This window comes from Rissa tridactyla, chromosome 6, assembly GCF_028500815.1.
Source record: "Rissa tridactyla isolate bRisTri1 chromosome 6, bRisTri1.patW.cur.20221130, whole genome shotgun sequence".
In the NCBI taxonomy this organism is placed as follows: domain Eukaryota; kingdom Metazoa; phylum Chordata; class Aves; order Charadriiformes; family Laridae; genus Rissa; species Rissa tridactyla.
In genome coordinates this window covers 50,398,755-50,411,718 of record NC_071471.1, presented here as the reverse complement: position 1 = coordinate 50,411,718, position 12,964 = coordinate 50,398,755, and the positions used below count along the sequence as shown (strand labels likewise).

At 40.2% G+C, this 12,964-nt stretch overlaps 2 protein-coding genes across 7 annotated transcripts in view; one reads left to right on the top strand and one right to left on the bottom strand.

The window, feature by feature from the left end:
- Positions 1 to 12,964, top strand: part of ANXA7 (annexin A7) — a 16,164-nt gene extending 3,200 nt beyond the window's left edge. For 5 of the 6 annotated variants that reach the window (XM_054205065.1, XM_054205062.1, XM_054205063.1 and 2 more), the window contains 12 exons: positions 1,077 to 1,134; positions 4,038 to 4,254; positions 4,564 to 4,671; positions 5,800 to 5,843; positions 6,225 to 6,327; positions 6,617 to 6,711; positions 7,383 to 7,496; positions 8,714 to 8,884; positions 10,381 to 10,551; positions 10,660 to 10,735; positions 11,963 to 12,075; positions 12,621 to 12,964. In XM_054205065.1, the coding sequence (XP_054061040.1) occupies positions 1,078 to 1,134; positions 4,038 to 4,254; positions 4,564 to 4,671; positions 5,800 to 5,843; positions 6,225 to 6,327; positions 6,617 to 6,711; positions 7,383 to 7,496; positions 8,714 to 8,884; positions 10,381 to 10,551; positions 10,660 to 10,735; positions 11,963 to 12,075; positions 12,621 to 12,743 (1,392 nt within the window). In that variant the 5' untranslated portion in view covers position 1,077 and the 3' untranslated portion in view covers positions 12,744 to 12,964. The remainder of the gene's footprint in view (positions 1 to 1,076; positions 1,135 to 4,037; positions 4,255 to 4,563; positions 4,672 to 5,799; positions 5,844 to 6,224; positions 6,328 to 6,616; positions 6,712 to 7,382; positions 7,497 to 8,713; positions 8,885 to 10,380; positions 10,552 to 10,659; positions 10,736 to 11,962; positions 12,076 to 12,620) is intronic. The other variant, XM_054205067.1, reaches the window with a different exon arrangement.
- PPP3CB (protein phosphatase 3 catalytic subunit beta) overlaps positions 9,655 to 12,964 on the bottom strand; it is a 50,798-nt gene continuing 47,488 nt past the window's right edge. Inside the window, exon 16 of the transcript XR_008466949.1 lies at positions 9,655 to 10,030. The gene's annotated coding sequence lies outside the window, so the exon portion shown is untranslated. The remainder of the gene's footprint in view (positions 10,031 to 12,964) is intronic.

The following is a 12,964-nucleotide window of genomic DNA, read 5'->3' as shown; positions in this document are numbered from 1 at the left end:
GATCCAAGTTTATCAGTGTGAGACTGCATAGCTGTGGCTCTCTGCAAGTTGGTTTGGGCTCTTGAAGTAACCTACTTGGAAGTTTTCATGTTTTCCACATTAAGTCTCAGATGTTTAATTCTATGAGCACCCATTGCCTTAATGGTCCAATGCAGTAAGACTTCTGCTTTCAAATCTGTTTGGGCTCGTGAATACATAGAAATTTGAATAATCTTTCACTGTATTGCATTCATTTTTATATTTCCTATGTCCTTTCATACATGCATACTGTCTTAGAAACATGCTGTGAGTAACTCCGAGGCCCTGATCAGGCAATCTGGCTGGTTAGCGTCAACATGACATTTTTTTTCCTGCATTAAGTGTTTCGTAACCTGGCTAATGGCCTAGAAACGCCCTGCCTAACTGGTTGGCAACGTGGGGGATGATCTCTGTCCCATTCTGTTCCACAAGCCCCTCTATTAAAAATGGGAATAGAATAAACAGTAACCCGCAGGAAACAGGAATCTTCTACACAAATAAAGTAGGGGATGGGGATTACACACGTTACTATCAAATTGATCATTTTACATGTGATTGATTGATAGGGTACTGCTCTTCTCACAGGAACTACCCCTGTGAGCGGAGGAGTGCAGGGTGATGGGAGAGAGGTGCTTGGTGCAGTGTGAGACCTGGGCCCTGCTCAAGCCTGACCCTTCTGTTCCTGTTCTGGCAAAGGGCTCATCCCCCTCCTGCTGGCACCTCAAAGTGTATCCTGTATTTCAGAGGTTTTTTTGGAGGTTCAAGCCTCTTACCATGCTTCAATGTCTATGTGAACCTAAATAAGAGTGATAGTTAATTACAAAGTTGAAGATGCTTTCCTTCTGAATCCTGCTTGCTATGGGCATGTGAATGAAAAAAAGGAAAGGTTTTGTGGGTTTAATAGCTGTCAAGTACTCCCGAGCAATTCTAAACCTACTAAACATATTGTTCAAGTAAGTGATTTAACAGATAATTAGCAAGCAAATAACTACTACAAACTCATATATAGTGTCTTGACAGTGAAAATACCTTTTTTTTTTTTTTTTTCTTTCCCCCAGAATGTCATACCCGGGTTATCCCCCTTCTGGTGGCTACCCTGCTTTCCCTGGTTATCCTGTAAGTATGGCTCTTCAATGTATTGCATTCCTACTGTATTTATATTCTGTGAATACCGCTTCTTACTATGCTCTCTATATGTGTAAATAGTAGCTGTCAGTTCATATACAGTATTTTCTAGAGTTTATGGTCTTTTTTTTTGTCTCTATATCCCTGAGGATGACTTTACAGTTGTCTCATAAGAATGCCAAGAAGGAAGTTTAAGATTCTTTTTTTTTTTTTAATGTTGCCTGTTGTTCCAGAAAGGCTTTTGATTGTTTGATCTTGTTGTAGTTTATCTTTCTCTTGTGAGTTTCATCTTTTTTTATATAGCTAACTATTTCAGCAAATAATTTTTTTAAAGTATCAGGAGTTCTTAGATAAATACGAGGGTCTTTACATACAGGGTGAGACATAATATCTGAACCAGTTTCTACCATAGTCTCTACCAAATATTCTGCATACCCATATCCCAGGATTTACAGAGATGCTGAACAAACTTCAGTGGCTGTTACCCTCAGGAAGAGCTTGGAACGCTTTGCTCAAGTAGCCCAGCTTTCATACGACACCAAGTAAATATTTTTCTGAGGATAAAGGACACCCTATCTTGACTTTGACCTCCTTATCCTTCAGCCGCAGGACTTTGTTCCACCTTCAGCTCATGACTGAATGGACTAAAAATTCTAATGGAAGGCTGGAGTGTATCAGGTGTGGCTGATACTTCAGTCTTTTTGATGTGCCTGCATCATTTTTCAAAGCTAGATGCAACTGTGTGCTTTTATTAGTATGGCACTGATCATACTGTAATTGTGGGAATTTTATATGGTCTGTGTTTTGTGTAGTAGAGAACTAGACTTAAGCATGGAGCTCAGCCTGAATCCTACTAAACTACTGAAAAGCTATAAATAACATGCAATATATATAAATACATGCATATAAATACATGCAATAACTTCTCCCATTGTTTTGCTTTACAAATTACCCTTACTACTTCTGAAACACTTAAGGCAGTCAAACTAAAGACAAACATGTTAGAAGCCAGACTTTCTTAACGCCAGGGTTTATTCTGCCTTTCCCCGCAAGGTTCTGCTGGACCCTCATGATTGTAGCTGTAATTTATTGTTAACTACATCTGAAAATGTTTTTTTTTCTTAGCTAGCATCTAAAATACAGCCAACTTCAATCGATTAATTTAAAAGACACTTTAGATTCGATATCAACAATTCTAGGTTTCCTAGTCTGATTGATGATGCCCAAAGTGACAACCACTGCAAAAACCAATATGAAATTATTTTCTTCTGTAATGGTGATAGTTACCTGAGCAGGGCTTTTGAGGATCCTAATTTTGGATTTGTGAATCTAAATTCCATTAAAATCTTTTTGTTGAGTCTGTCAGAGAAAGGTTAGACTGTACCACTGGGGAAGAGAATATTATATAGCCTGGACCCAGTAATCTGAGGGTAAAAATCTTGGGGCAACCAAACCCAAGGAGAACATCTGAGCTGGACTTCGCTGCTTTGCAGTTTATTTGTTTTCTGGGCTCAAGAATGAGTGTGTACTGCATGTAATGTGTGACACATATTTCTAAAGCTAGTCAGTAAAGATGATTCTCAGCAAGTGAGTAATGAGTCTGTACATTGTGCTTCATTATGAAGCTGATTTTAAATACCTGATTTTTAAGATCAAGTATATGAATTTTAACTTACAGGGTTTTCCCTCAGACATCCTGGTCATCCAAGTAAATATTTCTAATGTACCTTAATGGTAATAGCAACCTTTGTGGTATGACTTTAAGTCCCATGTGTAGCAAAACAAAGGCAAAGCAAAGCAAAACAAAGATGTTTGACTTGTTTTTATTTAAAACCTGTAATAGGTGTTCAGTCTGACTTAGTGATCCAGATTTAGTCATTGAATGTCCATGCTTTATAACCTGGATTGCAAAGGAAATGGAAAAAAACCCCAGTTCTTGTAAGTTCTCACCATGTAACATTTGAAAATACTGGTTATGCAAGGGAGGCAGAAGTTTCAAGGATACTAAGCTCTTAGACGTCCTATAAAAACAGAAGGTGAGCTCCTAATGATTCATGGAGAGCAAGCCTAGCTGAGCTCACCTCTTACTTACTTAAGCGGGATAGAAGTAGCAGCTTTCCAGTAAAGGTGGTTGACAAGTCAAATGTGGCTCAGTAGTGCGTGTACCTGGGGGTGAAGGCTAATGACATACCAGGCTTTAGCAAGAGCGAAGCCATCAGGTCAGAGGAAATGATTATTCCTTGTGCTCAGTGTTCACGAGGGCACACCTGGAATACTGTGTCTAGTTGTGGCTTCCCAGTACAACAGAAACATGGACAAACAGGAGCGTGTCCAGGGAAGGCTGCTTGCCTGGAGACGGTTAAGCAGAGATCTAGTCAGTCTTCTGCTACGTAGGAAGGAGTGATAGAGACATCGGGACCAGACTCTTGTCAGAGTTACACAGTGAAAGGGCAGCTGGCAACAAGTTATGATTGTAATTTGATTTAAGGAAAACATTTTTCACTATGAGAGTAGTCGAACACTGGAATAGGGGCCCAAAGAGGCTGTGGATTCAGCGTTCCTTGGAGAGACCGAAAACTTGACAAAGCCTTGTGTGACCTCATCTAACGCTGAAGCGGGCCCTGCTTTCAAGGTGGATGGGCTCAGAGGCCATCCAGAGGTGCCTTCCACCCTGCAGCACTTTCTGATTCAGTGTCAACATGGGAGACGCATCAGAAAACTCAACCAGGAGGCCCCCATCCAGGCTTCAGGAATTCTGCTGCTGACGCTTCAAGTGCTGGATCTAATTATATAATTCACATTATTATACACATACATGGACATTTTGGTAGCTTGAGAGTTTTTACTGTAATGTCCCGTTAGCAGGCATACAGACATCCATTTTTGTGTTTCAGCCGACAGGACAAGAGTCTGTCTATCCACCAGCTGGTCAGTACTCCTATCCCGCTGTTCCTGGAGGATACCCTCCGGGAGGAGCAGGGGCCTACCCTGCAGCACCACCGAGTGCTGGATATCCAGGGGCAGCAGGATATCCTGCCACAGGGGGCTACCCTGCCCCTGGGGGCTACCCTGGAACTCCCCAGGCTGGAGGAATGCCACCATATCCTGGAGGTAAGATCCTTTGTTAGAGTACAATCACTCACCTCGGGAGTGATTTCTGGTGTAACCATTCCCTGTGCTTGGTAGAAGTAGTCAAGAACAGCTGCTTTGTTCAGTGATCAGTTTAGGCAGCAGCGTGTAGGCAGCCGGCCAGATTGCTATCTAGCAGGAAATACCTGCATGCTAATGGCAGGGCCGTGATGGTTTTGGGACACTGCACAGAGAAATTAGTCTCTTGCATAGCTTTGCTCAATAACCTGGCTCATGTCGCGTCACAAGTACAATACATGAAGCGTGCTAAAGTCTTTCTTCTTCTCCTAGCTCCTACAGGCCCTGGGTTTGGTGTGCCTCCCGCTGGCCCTGGCTTTGGTGGCTACCCGCAGCCTCCTGCCCAAAGCTATGCTGGAGGTGGACCAGCACAAATTCCAGGTATGTCATAGCTAAGAAACGTTAAGCATCCAAGGTTAAACCAAGAGATCCCAGGATAGGTAGTAACAAATTAGGCCCTTACCTTTGTTACTTTTAGCTGTTGAGGTTTGTGTGCTGTACACGTCCTACCACCCTTCTTGACAAGACCACTGAAGGGCTGATGAGAACCATCTCTATAGGTGCTACGTCCAAAAGGGATGGCTGTCACTGATTAATGGTCATGATGTAGTGGTTTAGGTGCTTATCCTTCTTCAGACTGGAAGTATCTGATGAGAACTGTGAAATCCAGAGATCACATTCAATGAGTATCTAGCTCTTCTGTTAGCTCAAAGAAACGGATGCATTTTTCAGATCTGTTTGTTCATGGTGATCCCCAGCATAGTGGGGGAAGTGGAAAGGAGAACGCACACAGTTGCTTAAAAATGGTGCAGTGTTTTTAATGCTTTGAGTGGTCAGTTACCATCAAGACAATTTTTGTCTCATGAAATGTGTCAGTTGTGTTTGCAAGAAATTCAGAGAAGCAAAACCTTTTTTTTTTTAATAATTGCTTCCTTAACTCCAATAATAACTAAGCTTCTGCTAAAATTATAACAGTGGTAGATATATATTATGGCTAAAAAAATAAAAGTCCAGTACAAAAAAATGTAGTCGTAGCTTTTGTATTCACAATGCTTTTGATCACAAAATGAGATTCCTTCAATTCTATTTGCACCAATGAATTCTTAATATTTATCCTTTATATGCTAGACATTTTAAGTGTATAATATGACTTTAAAAGAGAGCGCAGGACACACATACTTCATTTGCATGAGCTATATTGGCTTTTGTCAAAGATAGCAATATTTAATAAGGAGATCCTTCTAGTTCCCACAGCAGCAGTAAGTTTAGTATTTTTAGAACTGCCTTGCTAGTGTATGTACCAGAATATGTCCATGATTGATTGCTTCTTCCCATCATTCCCAAGGGAAAGAAGTTCAGTTACTGATCATGATAGGTATCATTACCTAGGAAACAAGTTTTGTGCAGTGGTAGGTCTGTAAATGGCTTTCTTTTCTTATTAGATAGCATTTACACAATAAGAGAAGACCTGATTCATTCCTTTTACCTTGTTCTTGAATTTATTTTCAGTAGGATATGCTGGTGGACAAGCACCGTCACCAATGCCTGGTCCGGTATGTGCTGCATCCTCTTCTGTAATCAATTTTACATGGCGTCTGTAGTTTTAATGTTTTTACAACTGGTTTCCAACAATTTTCAGTGTGTTCTGCATCAAGAGTTCCCAGCTATAGTACAACCAGAACAAAATGATAACCCTGTATCTCTGTATACTCGCTCACCAAGTAGATCTTCATCCATACACTTGGGTAAAAGCTTTGCTTTGGCATTGGTGGCCAAAGCTGTTCAACCCAACTAAACGTTGTCCTGATTCTGTGTTAGATTAAAAATGGGGAACTAATGGACAACTCCTTCTGAAATACTGATTCCAAAGTTATGATTTTAATTTGAATTTATATTGTGCAGGATAGCTAGTTACATGTCACTCTTATTTTCAGCCTGCAGCAATGGTTCAGTGTACCCAGGGCACAATTCAAGCTGCTCCAAACTTTGATGCTGGAAGGGATGCAGAAATTCTACGCAAAGCTATGAAAGGGTTTGGTAAGTAAGCAACCGAAGCTTAAAATTTCTATTGAGCTAACTCCTTAAAGCCATTTTGTCCTTTTTGTCAACTTTTATTTAACCATACGTTTTTTCTCCCCAAGCTTTTCAAAAGTCACGCTTTCAAAATGACTCGGGCAATTCAGTAGATGAAGTTACACAGAAAATTTGTTAGACATAAATGCTAGTCATTTATTATGCAACTGTGCCCAAATGCAAGATTATAAAATGCCTACTCTCAGAGGGATTATTATGAGTTCTTACATGAAGTTGCCCTTCTGTTTCTAAGGAACTGATGAGCAGGCTATCATTGATGTTGTTGCTAACCGCTCCAATGATCAGAGGCAAAAAATCAAGGCAGCTTTCAAGACTATGTATGGCAAGGTATGTTCCTTAGTTCTTTGAATCAGTAAACAAACAAACTTTTAGCTGCTGCTTTAACTGCCCGATTGCATTTTAGTCCTGGGGAGTGGTTTGGGCCTTTTTAAAATGCATTTCTTTTGGTTATCTTCCATGTGTACTCGGGGACATCTGGTATTTAACATGGTATTGTCCCGACACCTGGCTCTGTCGCTGGTGAAACCAGAAGCTTCTCTGCTTTTATAATGCTCGATAGATAGAAAATAATCAAGCTTAAACTGTCCTTGTATTAGTGTTTGAAAACTACTGGTTTTTTTTATGCACACAAACAGCACTGAAATCTGTTTTTTCGTAAGCAACAAACTGAGAAACTAGTTGAGGATTGGTTAAGTCAATAAAAGGCCAAGATAATTTAATTTCTTCTCTCTGTCATTGTTGCAACCTAAAGTGAAATTTTATAGTTGTGGCATTTTTTCAGGACCTGCCTAGGTCCTAATTAGTGAGGAAGTGATGAAGAAGAGCTGAGCTGCCAAATTTTGGACAGGGGGAAGTTCTTTATAAGAAATAAACCAAAGCTTTACAGGCAAAACAGCAAAAAGGTAGAAATCAGTCACAAAAGTAAGTTCGAGTTTGATCTTTTTTCAGTATATAATCTAACACTTTCCAAAGCTCTTTTTGTGTTTACAATTGAACAGGATTTAATTAAAGATCTGAAGTCCGAGTTAAGTGGAAACGTGGAGGAATTGATTCTAGCGCTCTTCATGCCTAGCACCTACTACGATGCCTGGAGTTTACGTCATGCAATGAAGGTACGGTTTTCCTGCCTGAGAAAAGAGAATACCTGATCCCTGCATTGTTGAAAACCCCTGTAGTGGCAAATAGATTTCAGGACTCTGGCCTTTAAAATTATTTTCTGCGGCATCACCCAGCTCTAGCCAATTTCTGCAAGATTAACCAGTTCAGAGCAGCTCTCCATCCAACAGAGGATGAAATGCTGCAGGACAGAACTTCGTTCTCTGCTACGAGGTCATAATTTTTGCTAGAACCTAGAAAGGGCCAGGGTGCTGTTTAAACTGTAACTACTGTTTAAACTGAAGGTATGTACCTCTCCTTACTAGGAGCAAACCATTGTTACTGAAAGATATTTTTTGATTATCCCATTTTTTTTCTAAAAGGACAACAACGAACAAAATATTTTCTTAAGGTCAGATGATACATGTATCTGTTCGAGTATTAAGACTGCATTAGAGTTTTGGTGAGATAGCTGGTTTAAACTTTTAACTCGGGTAAACTGGTACATCCAGTTTTCCAGCAGCCAGCTGATACTGGAAACGAGTAACGTAACTCATGTATGAATGCAGACCTTCTAAAGAATGTGGAGCTTAAATGAGTACCTGGCTTTGAGGAGGCAGTAGCCACTCTTGACCATTTAAAAAAATTTATAATATAACATTACCTAGAAGCCTCACATAGATCCACTCCTATCTAATCCTTGCCTGCGTAGAGATGATTGTGCCAGTGAGATCTCACAGTACACAGAACTCAATTTTTATTTTGAGGAGAGGGAGTCATCTATAAAAAGTTCCTGCTGGTGCCTCACAGTGAGGAAGTGGCCACGTTTGAAATAGAGAACACACTTGTACGTGGACCAAAACAGAATTTACGTGTGTATCTTTGGCTTTAATGATTATCATAAGGCTCTACCTTCCTCCAGTATGTTTCCAGCTTAAGGCTGCCAAAGAATTTTTTTCCTGAACCATTTTCCAGTTAACTTTGGCTGATGCCACTGTTGTGGATGTATCGTTTTGGGGTATTTCTTTGAACTGGCATGGAATTGAACGTTTGAGGAATCTTCATTCCATTTTAAGTATACAGAAGACTTGGTGCTTTCACACTGCAAAGATACTGTTCTTACAATGCAGATTGTATTAAGTTTTGAAATAACAGATGGCTGCTTAATTTCACAGTTGAAGAAAACTGAACAGGTAGTGCTGTGTAGTTACGGCCTCTCTTCCTCTGCCTACAGGGAGCAGGCACTCAGGAGAGAGTGCTCATTGAGATCCTGTGCACAAGGACAAACCAGGAAATACGAGAAATAGTGAAGTGCTATAAATCAGAATTTGGAAGGGACATCGAACAAGACATCAGAGCAGACACATCAGGACACTTTGAACGATTACTTATATCTATGTGCCAAGTGAGCTTTAATTTTATTTTTTTTGGTAAGATAATGGTGTACAGTCTGACTTGGATGCACGCAGTCATAATGGCTCCAGAAATAAGTTGCCTGCATATGCTTAGCAAGAGCCGGGTTTTTAAGAAATTAGCCCTGGGCCATTAATTTATTCCCTGCTGACAAGATGTGACACTTCAGTCCCTCCCTCAAGGAAGAGATACTTCCTGTCTACAAATCAACGACGAATTGTGTGACCTAATTTAGCACCCTGTATTCATCTCAGAGGATTTATGTGTAAATACTTTATTGTGCAGATGCAATCAAATGGTACCATAAAGCAGTGCTCCACACTGCTGTTAAAGATGCTTTTTATTTTTTGCATATGTTAGGAAAATAATTTGGGTGCATCTGATAGGATAACCTTGATGGTATGTAGAACCCCTACAAACAAGCTAAGAGGCACCGCGGGGCGAAACTTACCTCCCAACTTACACCATATTCCCTTCACATCACCAGAATTAGGGAGGTGCTACTATTGAACTCAGGTGAACCCTGGAGCTTGCCTACCCCATATCATTTAGTAGGGCTCTTTTTGCATTGAAGAATAGTAACTTCCCGTTATCCTTGTTTAGGAGGAGATATGTACTAATGCAACTTCCCACATTTCTCTGATCAGTCTGCCTATTTGCTGTTAGAATTTTTGTGATGCTTCTCTATCTCGTTTGCCTCTATCTTTGTGAGAGTTCAGCTATGCACTAGGTATTTGGATTAAGAAGTCAAAATCCACAAGAAAGCAAACCTTGAGAAGCTCATGCTGCTAATTTTTATTTTGATAAATCCAGGACTTTACAATAATTGACAATCACATAATATAAATATTATATTAACCACTATAGATACAACAGTATTGGAGAGCATGTACTCAGCCAGTATATTTAGCAGTGTCCATCCATGCACTGGGCAGCAAAAAAACCCTAAAACCAAAGCATGTAAAATGGCATATAAGCTCTACTGACATATTACAACTGTAGTAAGTGCTTTCTGGAGACATTCTTACTTGAAATTAGCAAATTCTAAATAAGATAGAAGACCTGAGATATTTCAGGTGTGCATATTCAGTAAGATAATTCATTAGTTCATTTGGGAAGATTCTTTGCAACTTGAAGCCTAGGAAAAAACAAATCAAGAGAAAGCTTACATTATTAAGTAAAACAGAAAATTAAGTACAGTACTTAATTAGAAGTATGAGATGGTATGTAGGGGTGAAATTATCTGTGTCAGTCTATCTACGGTTTAAAGCATGCCCTACAGATTGGGTTCTGGGCCACTTGAGTATTTGTTGCCTATAAAAATATTAAACCAAAGAGCAGTTTTAAAGCAATGTGATGTATTTCAAACTGGTATTACACTTTCTGCCTCCAGCTTTGAAGATGCATGCTTGGGGTCCACACTGCAAGCAGTTAAAGCATAACCTTCTCTGTGTGATTTCATCTGACATCTGTTGTCTTTGCTCTTAGGGTAATCGGGATGAGAATCAAACTGTGGATTATCAAAAAGCTCAAGAAGATGCTCAGCGTCTGTACCAAGCAGGTGAAGGAAGACTTGGGACTGATGAATCTTGCTTTAATATGGTTCTGGCAAGCAGAAGTTTTCCCCAGCTGAAAGCAACGGTTGAGGCGTACTCCAGGGTAGGAGTTCTTCACTAATTTCAAATGAGCTTGGTCGGTGTATTTTAAATTAAGGTTCTGGTTTTTACTGCACTTCATTATCCACATATTAATCTTGTTTATTTGTAGATTGCCAATCGTGATTTATTAAGCAGCATTGACCGAGAATTTTCTGGAAACGTGGAACGTGGTTTGAAGGCTATTTGTAAGCGATACGTTCTTTCCTCCCCTTATCCCTTAGGAATGAAACCTTGTAATGTAATTGAAGAAGAATCCAATTCAGCACTGGCCATATGGCATATGAACACACAACGTGAGACTCTGCTAGCACAAAAGTAACTTCAGTTACTCAAATTATTCACTTTACGCTTAATTGGAGAAAATAAGCATCCACCATGAGGAAGTCAGTTTGAAAGAAGAAAAGGCTACATAGGAAGTGCTGGTCACTTCTCTGGGAAGGCAGGCAACTACACAGAAACAAGGGTCACTGCTTACTGCTTGTAGCTGCGTTTTTCAGAGCTCTGCAGAATGGTGTGAGTACCAGGGTAACAGAGCTGCAACTCTGGTGTGTGGCACCTCAGCACAGACACCTGAACCCCCTCCACACAGGATCTCACAACCAACACAAACCTACTTTAGGCAGTTCCCTTTCCACCCCACTTCCCCGCCGCCACCACCTGCCCACAAAAAGCTCAGCATTTGTAAGGAAAACTTCAGCCCAATAGAAGACCTGTCTGGAGTTCACTTTTTCCTGCTGATTTGTCATAGTAAAGCAGTTCAAATTTAGGACAATTTGCTGACAGTAAGAATCAGTATGATTTACTGGTAAATCTGCAGACACCAGTCCTACCGGTGCTTACCAAAATGACAGCATTCCTGTAGCTGTAATGGATAAGCAAAAACTTCCCAGATTATATTCTGCTCAAGAGTTTTAGCGGGAAAAAAATCAGCTCTGAGAACCATGTAGAAGAATAAAGGCTTGTCTGAGAGTGAACAATCTAATTGAAACATGATCCATTCTGTAACTAGCGAGAACTTTTTACAGTTGTACTTTCCTTAGTGAGATTGTGGCAATGGAACTTGAGTAAAATACCTTGTATCCCAGTACCAGCTATCCAAGGAGAACAACCGTTTTTAAATGACCTAGTTGAGAATTAAGGTTTCAGCCAGCTTTGAAAAGCACTTCCAGGGAAGTTAACTGCTAATAACCGTTAAGTTTTAATTTGAGGAAATAACTCATTTGGTCAGCTTGAAAATAAGCTTAGCTCTATAAAACAGTTCCATTTATCCCCAGTAACTGGATCTTCATCAATACCTATGTCTTCATCAATACCCCTAGCTCTCTACAGCAAAACTCCTGAATTGATCCTGCCAGGTATCGCGATACAGCATACAATACTGGAACTAATCCTAAAAATATATTTTATTGCAGTGCAATGTGCTTTAAATCGCCCAGCCTTTTTTGCAGAAAGACTTTATTATTCTATGAAAGGAGCTGGCACAGACGATTCTACCCTCATCAGAATTATAGTCACTCGCAGTGAGGTAAGGAACTTTCCTCTGTAAATGTCGCACGGAGCAGAAAGCTGTCTCCCCTAACCAGCTTTTCCCTTAGTCCTTCTTTCACAGCTGTAGAAGTCACGTATTGCAACGAAGCTTTTATGGGGTTCAGATTTAGATTAACGAGTTAATTTGTTTTAAAGCCAGGTGTTGCACAGCAATTTCATTATCTCTGGCTAGATAGTAACGCTCCTTATCGTCTTTCTTAACTGTGGCTGCCTGCCCATGTCGCAGATGAGCACCTCACATTGGAAGGTTGAGCTGCAAGAGTGAGGGCAGCGCTAACAACTGCCGGGCTCCCGGCTTTGGGAGCTGCTCCTCTGCCCTTAGAGGGACCGGCTGCCCCCTGAGACGAGCAGAGTTAATAATTGCACGTTTCGCCCTTGGCACGTGCTCGCTAGTCTATGATGCTCGCTAGTCTATGAGGGAGGAGATGTGGGGTGACTGCCTAGGAGTTACAGTCATACACTGTGTTTAAGTTTTGTGCTTTTTTGTGTTTTTTGTTTTTGTTTTTTTTTTTCTGTGCATAGATTGACCTTGTGCAAATTAAACAGATGTTCACACAAATGTATCAGAAGACTTTGGCTACAATGATAGCAAGTGATACAAGCGGTGATTACAGGCGTTTGCTGCTGGCAATTGTTGGTCAATAGAAGAGGATATCTGGGTTTTTGTTTTCTTTTTTAAAACAAACTGAAGGACATGTAACATGCTTTATGCAGACACTGACTATCCTTATGTGTAAAAGAATAATTTTAAACTTTGTATAATCAAATATGCCTTCTTGATCATTCCATAAGCTTGTTGCACTTAAAATTGCCTTAATTTACAGCACATAATATTCTTTATTGTATAATAAAAGATATATATCTTG